Below are 17,410 nucleotides of genomic sequence, written 5' to 3' on the forward strand. Positions count from 1 at the left end.
CTGACAGGTAGATAATAATTCCTAAGTACACAAACCTTACAAGTGAATGGAAGAAACAAGATGAGTACTGCACTCGCAAAAGAACAAACAGTTGCAGACTGCACCAGTTATTGTCCTTATTCATGTCATGAAGGACTTGAAGGAAACTGATAATTTCTGGACAGAACAAAGAGTGAGATGGTACCAATACACAGTAGGTACTGAATTACTTGCAACATACAGAAATACTGTCAGGTTAATAGGTCTATAGGTAAAAATAGAAAAGTCATGACCCCAAAGATGTCACAGGTGGAAGAACTAGCATTTTATTAAAAAGTTATCCAGGACAAGGTGACAGTGAGGTATGCCAATCCCGGTGTATAAGTCAACTTCCTATAGATTTAAAATGCATGGTATCACCTTGGTCAGGAAGTAAATTCTACTTCTTTATTAGAAAATACCGAACCTTGTTCATAATATATTCTACTTAAGTAGGGAAAGAATAAAAATTCAGACTAATTATTTATTCAATTATCTCACCATGGCTTAAACATGCTGTCTGACTCTGACTATATGTAATTCATGTATCAATTCTTTTTGTCCAAACTGGAGGAAGAATTAAATAGCAGGCCAAGTGCCAGATTGAAACAAATATTGCAATTTAATTTGTTTCCAAAAGGAGAAAACAGAACACATCTCAGACAAAATGACTGAATAAATACTTTGTTTTCACATGGTCCAAAGGAAAATCAAACATTGACATGAAAAGGTACACATTTAAACAGATAGACAGAGATTATTGGACACTGAATGAAAAAACTCTCATATGCAAAGTACACATTCAGACCAGAAACTGACCAATCCAGAAAATAACTTAAAATCAAACCAGGCAATCGAATAACCGTGGAAATTATCCAAACTGCTTGAGAGTGTCAGAGACTGACAATAGTCTAAAAAGTCTTACTTTCGTTTACAGTACATAGAATTTCTCCAGTGCAGAAAGAGGTCATGTGGCCCATCTGCCTGCAACAACTCGTCAAAGCGTATCCCACCCGGATACAGACCCCACCCTAATGCTCATATTCACATATTTACCATAGTTGACCCACCTAATCTGAATATTACAGGACAATTTACCATTGCTAATCCAGCTAAGCTATACATGTTTGGACTGTGGAAGGAAACTAGAGCACCCAGAGGATGTTTTGAAGATGTGGGTATACTGTACCTTTAAGAAAGTTATCAGCCAGTAGAACTACCAGACATCACCAAATGTTCTGAAAATAAAAAGTAACATTTGGTCGAACAACCCAAGTAGCTGTTTGCCTGGAGACAAAAAAATTTGAATCAACCAATCAGTTTAAATTAAATCCTGAAAATATCAAATTCCAATCCAGTTCGAATTGAGTATATTGACAATCTTAAAAGCCAATGACACCGTCTGATGCTCTGGAGGTATAAAACGAGGGAAAATTGAACAGTTGGGAAGAGAATTGCCAAGCCACCAGCATGTAAAAAGACTGCCTGAAAAATAGCTCTCTTAAACGTCCATTCATCAATAAGTAACCTGTGAAGCAGAATCCCCAAGAAGAACAAAAGACAGGAATACAGAAAAGAACCGAAAGCTGCCTGGTTTTGAGAAAATAAGTTTTGTTATGTAAATCTTAATCAGGAGTTCTATCGGACTAGTAATATAGAAGATAGGTTAGAAGAAGGAGTTGGAAATAGTTTTTAGTTAATCCCTCTCTGCTATACTTAAAGAAATAAAGTTGTTAATCTTTACCTAGCTCTTGGCTTATCATTTTTCCACATATTACTGCATGGGATAAACCTTTTCTGTGTTGATGGTTTTAAATTAGTTTACCCTGTGCCAGAACAAAACCATTGCAGACATGGGGAGCATATCTGAGTGCAGTTTGCACAAGGAGCCAAGGCTCGTATTGAAACTGAGTGCCTGGCACCATAGAGTCATAGAGATGTACAGCACAGAAACAGACCCTTCGGTCCAACTCGTCCATGCCAACCAGATATCCCAACACAATCTAGTCCCACCTGCCAGCACCCGACCCATTTCCCTCCAAACCCTTCCTATTCATATATCCATCAAGATGCCTTTTAAATGTTGCAATTGTACCAACCTCCACCACTTCCTCTGGCAGCTGACTGCATACATGCATCACTCTCTGCGTAAAATGGTTGCTCTTAGGTCTCTTTCATATCTTTCCCCTCTCACCCTAAACCTATGCCATCGAGTTCTAGACTCCCCCATCCCAGGGAAAAGACCTTGTCTATTAACCCTATCCATGCCCCTCATGATTTTATAAACCTCTCATCAATTAATGACCCAACCCAAACTTTGTTTTAAATGGATCTGTTTTCTTTCCTGATGCACCTGTTGCCCTTTTAGAGTCCATCATATGCCTCACATACTGTGTGAGGAAGGACATCTGGCTATTCTAATAACGCTGTGACTGGCAGATTTGGTGCATGCTCTAGCAGTCTGTTCAGCTTCACTACGATCAACTCAGAGTATTTAAAGCCTTTACTAAAATCTGTCTTGGAATTAATTAGATAAGATAGCTTGTCATTAGTGATCAGCTCCATCACAGCAAACAGTGTGCCACCATGCTACTCGAACATGGATGGTAATAGATAAAATCTTATTCATGTTAAGCAACAGATTTGAAGTAAAAAGAGCTCCTGCAATTTCTGGCAAGTGTCATGTTAAACAGAAACAAATATTATAAGTACACTCACTTATACACAGAGCACACGCTGAAAGGTACAGATTCTTTCAAATACACTCATCCATTCAGTAGTTGGAAACTCCGGTACAGATTGAAAACTGCACTCAAACATTCATATTGGAGAAACTGACAGGTGTAGATTTAAAACAATGCTCTCACATTCCTTAAAAAAAACTGACAGGTACATTTTTGATAACACATATTCTCAAAGCTGAGTACACACAGGCAAATAAAAATGTCAGACTTCTCATTTTTCTTATTATCTCCTGCTTTGAGACATTTTTTAAAAGATTAGATTAGATTACTTAGTGTGAAAACAGGCCCTCTGGCCCAACAAGTCCACACTAACCCGTCAAAGCACAACCAACCCACACTCATTCCCCTACATTTACCCCTTCACCTAACACTACGGACAATTTAGCATAGCCAACTCACCTAACCTGCACATCTTTTGGACTGTGGGAGGAATCCGGAGCACTCAGAGGAAACCCACGCAGACACGGGGAGAATGTGCAAACTCCACACAGACAGTTGCCCAAGGTGGGAATTGAACCCGGGTCTCAGTGCAGTTGAGAATGAGTTCCATCAACCCCAAACCTAGAAAACACTCACATTCTTAGAATCCCCTAGTGTAGAATTAGGCACTTCGGCCCAACAAGTCCGCACTGACCCTCGGAAGAGTAATCCACCCAGACCCATTCCCCACTATTCTGCATTTACCCCTGATTAATGCACCTAACCTACATACCCGGAACATTATGGGCAGTTAGAATGGCCAATTCACCTTCCTATATGTCTTCGAATTGTGAGAGGTAAACTGATCACCGGAAGGAAACCCACTCAGACACGGAGAGAATGTGCAAAATCCACACAGTCGCCCGAAACTGGAATCGAAGCAGTGTCCCTGGCACAGTGAGGCAGCAGTGCTAACCACTGAGAAAAGTGGCAAGCTCAGTTAATTCCAGCCCAGAGAGAAGACCAGAAACAGATCTGCGGATCTGGAAACACACCCTTCCACTCCCACATCGTCACAACAACGAGCAAAAGGAAACCAAACCAATAACACAGTCACTTCCTGTATCACAGACACAAAACAAATCTCCCTCAGCCAGACTAACAGGAACAGAATCACCATCCACTTCACATTTCGTTGCAGATTCTGACAGGTCCACATTGGGTCCTACTCTAACCAATCACAGAAAGTGAGTGTTTGGGAATGATTCCGTGTAAACCACCCAATCAGGAACCAGGCTTTCCTCCATCCCTCATTAACATTGATGACGTCGTCAGTCTATAAAAAGGGAACTCCGAGCCCACTTTCCCTTATTCTGTGTCTGAAAGTGAGTGGCGCTATGGCTGATGAGAAGAAAGCCCAGCAAGCCTCCAAGAAGGGCGCGAAGAAAATCATTAAGAAGGCGCCAGCAAAGGGCAACAGGAAGAGGAAAAGGTCCAGGAGAGAAAGCTACTCCATCTACATCTACAAAGTGATGAAGCAGGTTCACCCCGACACCGGCATCTCCTCCAAGGCCATGAGCATCATGAACTCGTTCGTCAACGATATTTTCGAGCGCATTGCGGGGGAGGCTTCCCGCCTGGCCCATTACAACAAGCGCAGCACCATCAGCTCCCGGGAGATCCAGACCGCCGTGCGGCTGCTGCTGCCCGGGGAGCTGGCCAAGCACGCCGTGTCGGAGGGCACAAAGGCGGTGACCAAGTACACCAGCTCCAAGTGAAGGACCGCACTGCACTGAAACAAACACGCATCCACAACCCAAAGGCTCTTATAAGAGCCACCCACAACATCCCTGAGACAGCTGAGCCATTTCTTTAAAAATTCTGTTTTAGTTTGCATGTGATTCTATTTTAACTTTTAGCTTTTTTTTCGCTTTGCAATTTGAGATACGGGAATGAAGGGGGGTGGGGTACGGAACAGCCTCAAACATCACAAACGGCCTCTTCCCGTGTGTGTAGAGACAGCAGATTAAGCTCCGGCTAGTCAGTTTTCAGCTTGATTCATGTGGTTCTTGACCAGGTATTTTTAGTCACATACTATATTTGATTTTATAAGTGCGTTGCAAATTGGCGAGGTGGGGAGAGTGATTTCATAAGCAGTTCGGTTGCTGAAAGCCCTGATGGAAGTGCCCACAGCTTTCAGTCCTATTGATTGATGTATTTTCACCTTTGGTTTTACATTGCCAATACGCAGATTTAATCCCACTTTTCAGAATGTAAACAGCAATGCACTTTCTGCTGTTGGTGAGAGGCTTTCAAAGTGAACCGAGACAACAGCTGCCGAACTGAAATGTGGTGATTTTTGCTGATTCTGGTCGAGACCGATAAGGGAGGATAATTTTGAAATGTCGTCTAAACACAGTGTTCGCCATCGACACTGAGCCGAGAGAAGGTTGTGTGCTGCTTTATCAGTATGCCGGCGTATTACTAAAATGTGAAGTGAGAAGACAGGTTACAGACGGCAGTGTTTGGCCCGTTTTGTTTCCGTCTCTTTTCAAGGTTTTAAAAAATAACCCACACAAGATCAGAAATAGACAGATACAGGAGGGTGAATGAGGGAGAGGAAGACTGAAGTACACATTTGTAAACTAAAAGTAAATTAACTTTTTTTAAATTTAACTTTTTGTAGTTCAGTTTTTAGTGTAAAACACTGTTTGGAAATTGGCGGGCTTTTCAATTTTTGAAAAAGCGGTTGATGATTTGGCGCCGGTACTTTCCGCCCTCCCCTCCGGATTGGGGAATGAAGCAGATATCTGATTGGGAATTGAAACAACATTAGGATATGCTAAACAATGGGGCCAATGAGAAGTGCCTGCCTCAATGCTGTATTATTGTCATGATTTTCTACTTATCTGTCTCTGCTGTGTAAATATATTTACCATTTACTGAAAGTTACAGTTTGATAACTACACTCTCTCATTCACCAAGCAGGAACGGACAGATATAAACTCTCATATCCACATATCCACATTTGAGTCTGCACGATCAGAAACAACCAACTAACAATTTTCATCCTGATCATGCAGCATCCAATTGCATAAATGCACCATGGTAGCAGATGAGCTGCCATCCCCATCTTTATCACATCATTATACTCCACTTCTTCATATTGCAGTAGAAGACTTTGTTTTGTCTGGTTCCGTCCAAGCAGAAGCTCTTTGTTTTTAGATAATTATATACTTCTTTCAAAATTGGTTGCAATTTTCTACAAAGCACTCTGCATTCCCCTTCCCCCTCCCTGGAACGTATCTCAGAAAAAGCATGACATCTATCTGCAATTTACAAAATGTATCAATGGAATGTAATAACCACCCTTCAAAGCAGTGGAGAAAGGGAAAGAAAAGGCCAAAATTAGTAGGGTTTGTAGAACTGCTCATTTTATTTTCAAGCAGAGTTGAACAGTGTTGATTGTTCAATAAATTGAATTTGGCAGTTTACATATTGTGCACTGCATACCAAAAAAGAACTCCTTTTCTTTTCCTCCTTCCTACTATAGAGTAACCAAAGAGTACTGTTAATGGTGTGTCATCACACGACAGAGCAAGGTAATGTTCTGTCTATGTCAGAAAATAGAAGTGAATGAGTCAGTTGTCTTTTCTGTACAAGGAACATTATGGTCAGTCAGCTCCAATGCAATTGAATAGTTTGTCACCCTTTCACTTTGTTGCAAATAGATTCAGTTTACACTGATTGTTAGTTCAGCAGTGTTCATAAAAGTACATCAATATGCACCGAAACAAAAACTAATGGTATTCTGAAGATGGACATTTTAATATCATTACTGCCTGTTAGATTCCACACGTTACAAGATACAAAAGGTTGTATCCTACCTTATTGTGTTTTCTACCTTGACTCTGAAGAACAGCACAGAATCCTCTGTTGCAGTGTGTTACTTTTCACTTGCACGTAATTCATACTGGCAGAAACAATTAAAGAACTTTGGCGGGTTTCCATTCACTACAGGAGATGTGAACTGAGATACAGACCTGCAGCGCAAGAGTAAACTCACACTCACTCAGCTGTCGGATGCTGAAAGGTAAAGAATAAAATTTGACCTCAATGATTTCCAGATATGAATTGATTCTCAACATCATTTATCATAATTGAGGATATACACTGCCCAGCAGCACCTGATGAAGGCTCCTGTACAGGCAAGTGCACACAATGTAAACAATAATCAGACTAAAATGCAATACAATTAAGCATCATTCAAAAGAGTTTATTTACAGTTTATATGCTACACACAGACACAAACACACAACTGAACATACATGAATGAGATCAAGTAAATCTCCAGCGAACCCTCTCCAAAGCTCGAGAATCCTCCCTTAAAAAGAGCGCCCAGATATGAACACAAATGTGATCTTACAATGATCTGTGATTGAGATTGTGGGAAATATATCAAAACTAGCACTAGAGTTATTAAAAGAAAGATAGCAGCAGAACTGATGTCAGTATCTATATAGAAAGGACAATTTGACAATCAGTTGATAAAGTTCACATTCCCAACAATTACTGCAGAACTGATGCATAAGAGAATGTCCTAGTACAGACACGAAAGGCTGAATGGTCTGCTTCTGAGATGTACCATAGCAGTGATTCTGATTTTGGTGAGAAAGAAGATACATGCTGTTGTGTTGCATATGGCCTTAAAAAAAATCATACAGAAATGGACTGACATGCAGAATAAAACTCTTTCACAAAAAAAAAACACCAACAATGTCTGGGTGCAAATTAAAACTAAATGTCTCAGTGATACCACCGATCCCAGACTCTCTACCCAAACAGGAAATGTGTGACCATGATTCAAAATGGTTCTCAGATCAAAGCAATTTCCCTTCTGCCATCACCCTCTCTCCCCCATCTACTCCAACAAACCAATAGTCAACTAAAAGAAAATCACAAAGTGTAGAAAAGATTAAGACCCAGTTTCAGCACTCTCATAACAAATATCACAGAATGTATCACATAAACACAGAGAATATTACTAGCTTCCACTTTGATACACAAGAGTAGAAACTGACAAGTACAGGCTGATAACGACACATTCATGTTGCAAAAACAGACAAACAAAAGATGATGACACAGTTAATGTGATGCAAATGTGCGACTATCACTCTCTGTCAGTCAGTTTCTGATAACTTAAGTCAGTCACACATTCGCATTGCAGTAACTGTCAGGGACAGATTAATAACTACACTCTAATTCACAAAGCTAAAACTGACAGGAACAGAATGATAACTACACTCCCAGTTTCACACAGTGTAAGCTGACAAGTACACTGACAACAACCCGCATATTCACAGAGCAGAATCTCACAGGTACATGTTAGTAACTGCAGTGTTCACATTCATTAAAGGGGATCTGATTGGTAGAAATCTATATTTAAATTCACATATTGAAAAGGCAGATATTGAGGAGCATAGATTGGTAACTGCATTCACATATTGATATAGCAGAAATTGACAAGTACAGATTAATATTGACAGTATCAATTCACAGAGAAGGAACACACGTAAACACACATTCACATAGGGGAATTGGACAGGTAGAGATTGATAGTTACATGCATATAAAAGGAACTGACTAGTACACTTTGATAACTACATTGATTATATAAATGATTAGGAGTTGGTGTTTAGGATATAATTTCTAAATTTGCAGTTGATACTAACCCACGGCGATGCGTGATTGAGAGGATGATGCTGAGTGACTTCACAGGGAGTTTGACACATTGGCCAAATGAGCAGATATCTGACAGTTCAATTCCAATGCAGAGAAATGTGAGGTAATGCATTTTGCTAACAGAAACACAGAGCAACAATGCAGGGTCAATGGTACGTCTTTGAAGGTAGCACTGGAGCAGAGGGACCTCAAGGTTCACATGTATCATTCTCTGAAGTTGGCCAGGCAAGCTGAAACCATTGTAAAGAAGGCGGATAGGACCTAGTGGTTATAAATAAATAGAGGCATTGAGTATAAAACTGAGGAAGTAATGCTACATCTCTACAAATCATTGGTCAGATCACAGTTGTGTTCAGTAATGGGCACTTTATTTGAGGAAGGAACTTCAACCTCTGGAGACCATTCATTGAAAATTTACTAGAATGATAGCAGGAATGAAAAATTTTACATACAAGGAAGGATTAGTGATATCAGGCTCCTTTTCCTTGGAGCACAGAGATTAAGAGAAGAGCCTTATGGGGGTGTTCAAAATTATGGAGACCTTTGCTAGGGGAAAGAAGAATATTTTGTTACCACTAGTTGGCATGTTCAGTAACTAGGGGTCACAATTTCAAGATTGTCAGCAAGAGAGTGAGGAGTGAGATGAGGAGAAATGTCTTTACTCAGAATTGTTAGGATTTTGGATTGTGCAGCCTGGGGTCGTGGTGGAGCTAGATTCCATATGAGGTATGAAAAGAGAGGTGGATTTATATTGACAGTGATGAAGTTAGAGGGCAATGAAGATAAGGCTGGAAAGCAAGTTATTTCCAAAACAATTTCAACAAAAGATGGAGAATACATTCAATTCATTGGCTCCTCTGCCTGGACCCATTTGCCAGGAAATCAAATGGATGCTAAAGTTAGGAATGAACAGCAGAAAAATTAAAATATCTGCCATCAATAGTTAGATTGTACTACAGTGGGATAAGCTGACATATTGAGGGTTGGGAGAGACACAATTATTCAGATGGTTTCTCAAGAGAAGTCTATCTTTGGAACTGACATCTTGCTGACTGAATTGAGACAAAGCCTAGCCTGGTCACAGAAGTGTAACATTGCTCTGCCTTCTCTTCCTTGTCCTCATTTGCTGGAAGGGAGGATTGTTATTGATCGATTTGTGAAGCTTCACAGACTTCATTCTATGCTGTCTCACGATGTCCGTGGACGGCTGGCATAAGCATTTTTTGCTTTCTCTTAACCTGGTCCCTCATCCCTCCTGTATCTGTGTGCCTCAGGGCGGCATATGTGATGCAGGGTGGTTGCTGCTCCACTTGGTCAGCCTGAAAACAGGTCAACACGGAAACGTAGTGGATAGGAGCGGAACCAAATTTAGTGATATTGTGGACACAGAAGGTTATCTAAGAGTTCAATGGAAATTTGATCAACTGGGCCAGTGAGTCAAGGAATGGCAGAAGAAGTTTAAATTAGATAAATATGATATGTTGCATTTTGGTAAGGCAAACCAAGGTACTGTTAATAGTACAAGTCTGGGCAGTGTTTCCGAACAAAAATACCTCAGGGTGCAGGTGGATAGTTCCTTGAATGTGCATTGCAGCTTGACACTGGTGAAAGCGGCTTTTGGCATGCTGGCCTTCACTGGTCAGAGCACTGATGACAGAAGTTGGGGCATCATGTTTCAATCGTATAGGATATAGTGAGGCCAGTTTAGAATACTGTGCACAGTTCTGGTCAACTTGCTGTGGAAAGGATGTTCTTAAGCAAGGATGGGTACAGAAAAGATTTACAAAGATGTGACCACAACTACAGGGTTTGAGTTATAAGAAAAAGCTGCATAAGCTGGGAGTTCTCCTCCCCTGGAACGTCAGAGGCTGAGAGGTGACCTTATAGAGGTTATAAAATCATGAGGGGCAGAGAAAAGGTAAATACGTATGGTCTTTTCCCCAAGCTAGGAGTGTCCCAAACCAGTGGGCATAGGTTAAAGGTTAGAGGTGAAAGATTCAAAAGGGATCTCAGAGACAAACTTATCACACAGAGGGCAGTGCATATATGGAATGAGCTGCCAGAGGAAGTGGTAGAAGCAGGTACAATTACAACATTTCAAAGACATTTGGAAAGGTACATGGATAAGAATAGTTTAGAGAGATATGCGCCAAATGCAGACAAACGGGACTAATTATATTTGGGAAAACTAGTCGTCATGGGCAAGTTGGGCTGAAAGGCCTATTTCTGTGTTGTATGATTCTATGAAAATGGATGAGAATAACAAACTTTGTCTGAAAGACAGAGTGTACAGGAGGAGCTATGAATATCTGGGGTCATTTTACAGACCAATTTCTCTTGGCAAATCACATGATTTGATCAAGCCAAAACTTGACCCTGACAAAGGGTATTTCTCTGTATTCTGAACAAGATGTGGCCATTTCTGCCAAGGTGGGAAGTGGATGCCATACCAAAATGACTGGTTAGCAAGGTTAGATCTCATGGAATACAGGGAGAACTAGCCAATTGGATACAGAACTGGCTCAAAGGTAGAAAACAGAGAGTGGTGGTGGAGGGTTATTTTTCAGATGGAGGCCTGTGACCAGTAGAGTGCTACAAGGATCGTTGCTGGGTCCTCTACTTTTTGTCAATTACATAAGTGATGTGCATGCGAGCATAAGAGGTACAGTTAGTAAGTTTGCAGATATACCAAAATTGGAGGTGTAGTGGACAGCGAAAGAAAGTTACCTCAGATTACAACAGGATCTTGACGAGATGGGACAATGAGCTGAGAAGTGGCAGATGGAGTTTAATTCAGATAAATGCGAGGTGCTGCATTTTGGGAAAGCAAAGCTTAGCAGGACTTTTACACTTAATGGTAAGGTCCTAGTGAGTGTTGCTGAGCAAGGAGACCTTGGAGTGCAGGTTCATAGTTCCTTAAAAGTGCAGTCGCAGATAGACAGGATAGTGAAGAAGGCGTTTGGTATGCTTTCCATTATTGGTCAGAGTATTGAGTATTGGAGTTGGGAGGTCATGTTGCAGCTGTACAGGACATGGATTAGGTTACTGTTGGAATATTGCATGCAATTCTGGTCTCCTTCCTTTCAGAAACATGTTGTGAGATTTGAAAGGGTTCAGAAAAGCTTTACAAGGATGTTGCCAGGGTTGGAGGATTTGTTCTATAGGGAGAGGCTGAACAGGCTGGGGCTGTTTTCCCTGATGCGTCGGAGGCTGAGGGGTGACCTGATAAAGGTTTACAAAATTATGGAGGGGCATGGATAGGATAAATAGACAAAGTCTTTCCCTGGGGTCGGGGAGTCCAGAACTAAAGGGTATAGGTTTAGGGTGAAGGGGGAAAAGATACAAAAAAGAGACCTGAGGGGCAACATGTACACACAGAGGGTAGTACGTGTATGGAATGAGCTGCCAGAGGAAGTGGTGGAGGCTGGTACAATAGCAACATTGGAAGGGTATATGAATATGTAGGTTTGGAGGGATATCGGTTCACAGTAAAAATAGATTGGGTTGGGATATCTGGTCGGCATGGATGGGTTGGACCAAAGGGTCTCTTTCCATGCTGTACATCTCTATGACTCTGTGGCTCAATCGACTTGCTCAGCTACAAGGCAGTGAAGAGTTTGCACAGGGGTATGAGTCAAGTGCAGAGCAGACAAAGAAGGGCAGATTTCATTCCCTGAAGGACCATCACAGACAGGAACAGGAGAAGGCCATTTGGCCCCTTGAGCCTGCTCAGCCAATGAATAGCATTGTGGCTGATGCACCATTCCTCACGGCCACCTTCCTGCACTTTACGTCATCCTCAATTCCCCGACTGATCAAGAACCTATCTGTCCTTGTCTCAAACCTGCTCCCTGTCCCCACACACAGCTCTCTGTGGCAAGGAGTTCCAAAGACACTCAACAGTCCGAGAAGAAATTCCTCCTCACCTGTTTACAATTTTGAACTGACTAAAAATTAACTGCCCTCTTTTTCACTGCAAAATAACTTATGTGTTTCCTTCCTGATGTACGATTTGAGTAAGCAGTAAATAAAATAAAAGACATTTTCCCAATGGTACAAATCTAAATGAACTGGGAGAGGAAGCATAGTGACATTTACCACATATTGCCTTTGGGGATGGAGAGTTTCAGTGATTGAGAGAGATTGGATAGACTGGGGTTGTCGTCCTTACAGCAGAGAATATTAGATTAGATTTCCTACAATGTGGCAATAGGCCCTTCAGCCCATCAAATCCACACCCACCCACCAAAGAGTAACCCGCCCAGGCCCATTTCCCTCTGGCTAATGCACCTAACACTATGGGCAATTTAGAATGGCCAATTCACCTGACCTGCGCATCTTTGGAATGTGGGAGAAAACCGGAGCAGCTGGAGGAGACCCACACAGACACAGGGAGAAAGTGCAAACTCCACACTGACAGTTGCCCAAGGCTTGAATCGAATCTGGGACCCTGGTGCTGTGAGGCAGCAGTGCTAACCACTGAGCCACTGTGTTGCTTATTGTTTTTTGATTATAGATGACTCCGAAACAGATAGCAGTTTGGTGTACTTAGTTTTCACTATCTCAAACTAAGAAACGCTGGTACAGGATACAACACACATATATATTTCTGTAACATTTCTGGTTCAGTGAAAGTGGAGATTTTCTCTAGTTCATATTAAACCTCAAAAACCAAGCCACTTTTGAACATCACATGGAGTGAAAGTCTGTTTCCTGTTCCCTGTTGCCCTGACCCCCTGCCAACACCCGTCCATTTGGAGGAAAACCTTAGTGTCTGTAAAATTTGCTCCAAACCCTCACCATCGCACTGACATCACTGTTTCTGTGCAGCCTCTCTTTAACAACATCCCACCAATCCAACACAGAATATTTGATGCTGAACTCAAAAGAGCATTCTGCATCCACACTAGAAATTATTGTCCCTCATTTTCACTGCCTACATATATCGAGGCAAAACTTCCCTGCGTCATCCACCTGTCAGTGGTAACTGGGCCATTCACAGAGAAACATCGAAAATATCATTGGGAGGAGGCCATTCGGTCCTTCCAGCCTGCTCCGCCCATTCAGTGGGATCATGGCTGATCACCCAACTTCATCCTGTGTCTCCGCATAGCCCCAAAGAACTCAATCCAACTCCTTCCTGAACAACATTCAGTGTTCTGGTCCTGACTGCTTTCTGTGACAGAGAATTCCACAGGCTCCCCACTCTCTGGGTAAAGACATTTCTCCCCAACTCAGTCTTGTAAAGTCTCCTTTAGACAATGGCACCCTGGTTCCACCTGGTCACCAGGAACATCCTCCCTGTGTTTACTCTGTCTCGTCCATGTTCAAAGTTAATAGATTTCTATGAGATTCCACCTTAATTCTTCTCAACTCCAGTGAGTATCGTCCTAACCAATCCAGTCTGTCTCCACCAGTCAGTCCTGCTATCCCAGGAATCACTCTGGGAAACCTTTGCTGCAGTCCCTCCATACAAACAATGTCCTTTCTCAGATAAGACGACCCCAAACTGCACACACAGTTCTCCAGGGTGTGGCCACACCCTGTCCAATTGTCGCAAGCCATCGTCTCACTGTGAAGGTCTCCTTTATCTGTGCAAGGATGTTACACACACACTCTCTCTCTCTCCCCCCACACAGCTGCTGCCAGACCTGCTGAGTTTTTCCAGCACTTTATGTTTATAACGTGCAACATTAACTCTGTCTGTCTCTCTCCCTCTCCCCGTAGATGCTGTGAGACGGAGTGTCTGAGGCATTTTTTTTTAAACTGTTCATGTCAAGTCTTCAGTAGAACCCCAGTGAAGAATGAGCACAGATCATGGATGAAGAATGGATTATCTGACATCATGAGGTCGATTAATTTACTGGTCACATTGAATATCATTCCACTGGGACCCCTGTTGATCAAGAGACACCTAATGGCCTTGGTGCTGGGACTGGAAGGATTCAATGGCCAGCTCTGTCCTGTCTGAGCTCGAATTGTAATTCCCACTAGCATTGTTTAAGGCTTTCTGTAGAAAGTACCATTGAAAGTAGGGTCCTGTACCTTGGCTCAGAACTCACTCTGGAACGAGATGACTGCCAATCAGGATCTCCATTTTATTGGCTCTGGGGGTGAGAAAAACCCCAGCAACAGGAACTGGAACAAAACAAGACAAAGAGGAAATAAAAGATCGGACGCTGAAATTGTCTCTTTTTTCACAGATGTTATCTTCGAGGACAGGATAATAATTGATGGAAAAGAGAAATAAAACAAGCAAGATTTCATATCATTGCAAAGTCTCCCGATGTTGTAAAATCTGCACTTTGAAAGTGATAAGTTGGAAATAGATATAGTGACCATATAGAAAATGGAGCTTAGAATGTTAACTAAAATGGCTGAAGCACATTGGCTATATTGCCCAGCATCCTGAGCGAACAAATTGCTAATACAGCAACTTGCACAGGCTGGGTAAACATGTCCAATCCCACAGATCTGAGAATGACATAGTACCAGCATTAGGTCAAAGGGCAGCCATCAGAAGAGTACTGAAGCCTTACGGTCTAGTTGTAACACACTAATGAGGTTTGAATGTTTACATTTAAAGAGCATCTCTGAGATTTGACTGTTGCTTTGAAGGGTTAGAAAAATAATGGGAGTTAATGTCAGACTTTAAAGATAGTGTTAAGATCTTAACCAGATGGGTGCTGGTGTCTGTGTGTTAGATTTAAAGCATGTTTTGATGTGTAAGCTTACAATTAAGTATACTTTGATTAATATACTTTGTGATAGCTTAATGACACGGGACTCTGTATTGCGTGAGAAGTTATGTATAAATGTAACAACTTTCCCTATCTATGGTGAGAGAATCCACTCTCTAGTAACCAGTGTGGTCTGAGTGGCTTTTCTCTCCCAAGCCTTGTTAGTATATTCATATACTAAAAGTCTTGAATAAAAACAGTACTGTTGAAGTGTATTAATTAAGTGGTGGTTCTCTGTTCTTGGACAGGCGTTCACAGAAAGCCAGGTAGCGTGGCTGAGCTTTCACATTTTGGTGGCAGCGGTGGGATCCCAACGGAAGGCGGCTCCTGGTGACGGTTGAACAGGACACGGTCTTGCTGTGGCAAGGTGGAGACGGGCCCAACTAGGACGTGAGTATACCGTTTGGGACTCACGACTAGTGTCTCCCCAAGTCAGGGGCGGACCTGGATCCAACTCACCGCAGCAGGAGCTGCTACCAGACGGGATCGAGAACGAACCAGTGAACAGCTTTTTAAAGGGACCACCACAAAAGCACTGGGAGTGCTATAGAAGGTAGGGAAAAAAAGGCGCTGGGAGCGCGGTAAGAAGTAAGAATAGTTAGATACGTACGTGTGTGTGAGTGGGTTTAAAGACCCTTGAGCAGGATCTCATAAAAGCAATACTCACAAAAGGTTAGGGAAAGTTTAGGGAAGAATAGTTAGATACGTACGTGTGTGTGAGTGGGTTTAAAGACCCTTGAGCAGGATCTCATAAAAGCAATACTCACAAAAGGTTAGGGAAAGTTTAGGGAATATTATGGGACAGTTTATGGATAAATGTGAGGATCCGGGATCATTAATTGTAACAGTCTGCGCAGAATATCCTGAGGATGCACAGTCACTCAGGAAATTGTCAGGATGGTTAACAGAAAAATTGGGACCTGATGAATGGCCTGCAGGTGGTACGTGGAAATTGGAGATTGTAAAAAGAGTTACGGAGTTAGTATGGAAAAAGGGAACGGGGGAAAGAAGGGTAAGAAAATTATGGCTAAACTAAGAGATGCATGCTTAAAAAAGAAAGAGGAAGCTAAACAACAACACGAGCAGAAGGTTTACAACAGTTGGTTACATAATGCTACAAAAAGGGGGTTAAGTGTCACTAAGGATGGGCTTCCTTTGACCCTCCATGAGCTCAAGGTTGCATGTGCAAATTTTGATGAAAATATTAATAAGAACAAACGGTTGGCCAACCAAGCGGTGGAGATGGCATTGTCAGACCTGAGGCTGGGTGCAGGATGGGAGGATAAGGGAATTAGTTCTAGGAATGTGGAATCCCCTCCCCAACCCCCTCCATCGGGTACAATACCCCAGGAGGCACGTAGTGAAAGGAGTTTTACCCCAAGCACAGGTATAAAAGGATATCGGCCTCCACCACAGTGTGAACCTGAACAGCAATTGCCCTACCCTGGGACAGAGGAGGCTGACGATGACAGTTCAGAGAGAGAGGAACCCTCAGGTCACATGTTCCCTATGCGTACTGTTCCTAACCCTCAAGCGGGACGGGTAAGAGTCCCCGCCCAGCCGAACGCTGTCCCTCCTGTCGCTGCGATTTTTCACCCTCCTACCCTAGAAATTTTTACGCCATGGAAACCGCAGGAAATTTTGGCACTGACTATGAATCTCCCTGACAAAGATAAGGATCCACAAAAATGGTGTGAATCAGTTGAAAGCATTTGGCAGGCTTACGGGGCAGTGGGAGAAGATATCTGGAATTTTTTGAGGGTTGTGTTTATTGGCTTGAAGTGGACAAAATTTTTAGAAATATTAAATATGCCCCCTGGTGCCAACAGTTGGGCTGCCTTTATAGCACAACACCCGAATCAACAACAACAGGAGCAGGAAATTAAAGAAGCAATGCGGCAGGTCCTCAGAAAACCAGTTGACTTAGCAAAAATTATTGATTTAAAACCAAAAAAGGGGGAGGGTGCTGAGGAATACCTACAGAGGTTTAATGAAACTTATGGCACATATTCTGGGGACCCTCTTTTCCCCTTGGGAGCGGGGGCTGTCTCACAACAGTATAATAGTCTTTTGATGAACACTTTGCCTAAACCTACACAAGATAGATGGAAAACTAACAACTTAAATTGGATCAATTCCTCACAGGGGGATATAGCTAGGGCAATTAAAGCATTATGGGGCGAGGGTGACGGTCCTAAGGCCGAAAAACCTATTAAATCTGAATTTGTTGTACGGGAAAGTGATCAA

At 42.2% G+C, this 17,410-nt stretch overlaps 2 protein-coding genes across 4 annotated transcripts in view; one reads left to right on the plus strand and one right to left on the minus strand.

The window, feature by feature from the left end:
* LOC132837100 (histone H4) overlaps positions 1 to 17,410 on the minus strand; it is a 1,051,674-nt gene that overhangs the window by 507,419 nt on the left and 526,845 nt on the right. The window lies entirely within an intron of this gene.
* LOC132837174 (histone H2B, gonadal-like) lies at positions 192 to 4,465 on the plus strand. 3 transcript variants are annotated; one of them, XM_060856887.1, is made up of 2 exons: positions 192 to 288; positions 4,103 to 4,465. In XM_060856887.1, exons 1-2 carry the CDS (start codon positions 268 to 270, stop codon positions 4,457 to 4,459), a joined length of 378 nt encoding a protein of 125 aa, XP_060712870.1. In that variant the 5' UTR covers positions 192 to 267; the 3' UTR covers positions 4,460 to 4,465. The 3 variants fall into 3 exon arrangements, with proteins under 3 accessions (XP_060712870.1, XP_060712871.1, XP_060712868.1); XM_060856888.1 differs by having other exon boundaries at positions 4,115 to 4,465; XM_060856885.1 differs by lacking the exon at positions 192 to 288 and having other exon boundaries at positions 4,079 to 4,465.

The sequence above is a fragment of the Hemiscyllium ocellatum genome, chromosome 49 (assembly GCF_020745735.1).
Source record: "Hemiscyllium ocellatum isolate sHemOce1 chromosome 49, sHemOce1.pat.X.cur, whole genome shotgun sequence".
Taxonomy (NCBI): Eukaryota; Metazoa; Chordata; class Chondrichthyes; order Orectolobiformes; family Hemiscylliidae; genus Hemiscyllium; species Hemiscyllium ocellatum.

Bases quoted from the DNA above. Each gene is read 5' to 3' on its own strand.
- LOC132837174 (XM_060856885.1), top strand. From the start codon at position 4,079: ATGGCTGATGAGAAGAAAGCCCAGCAAGCCTCCAAGAAGGGCGCGAAG.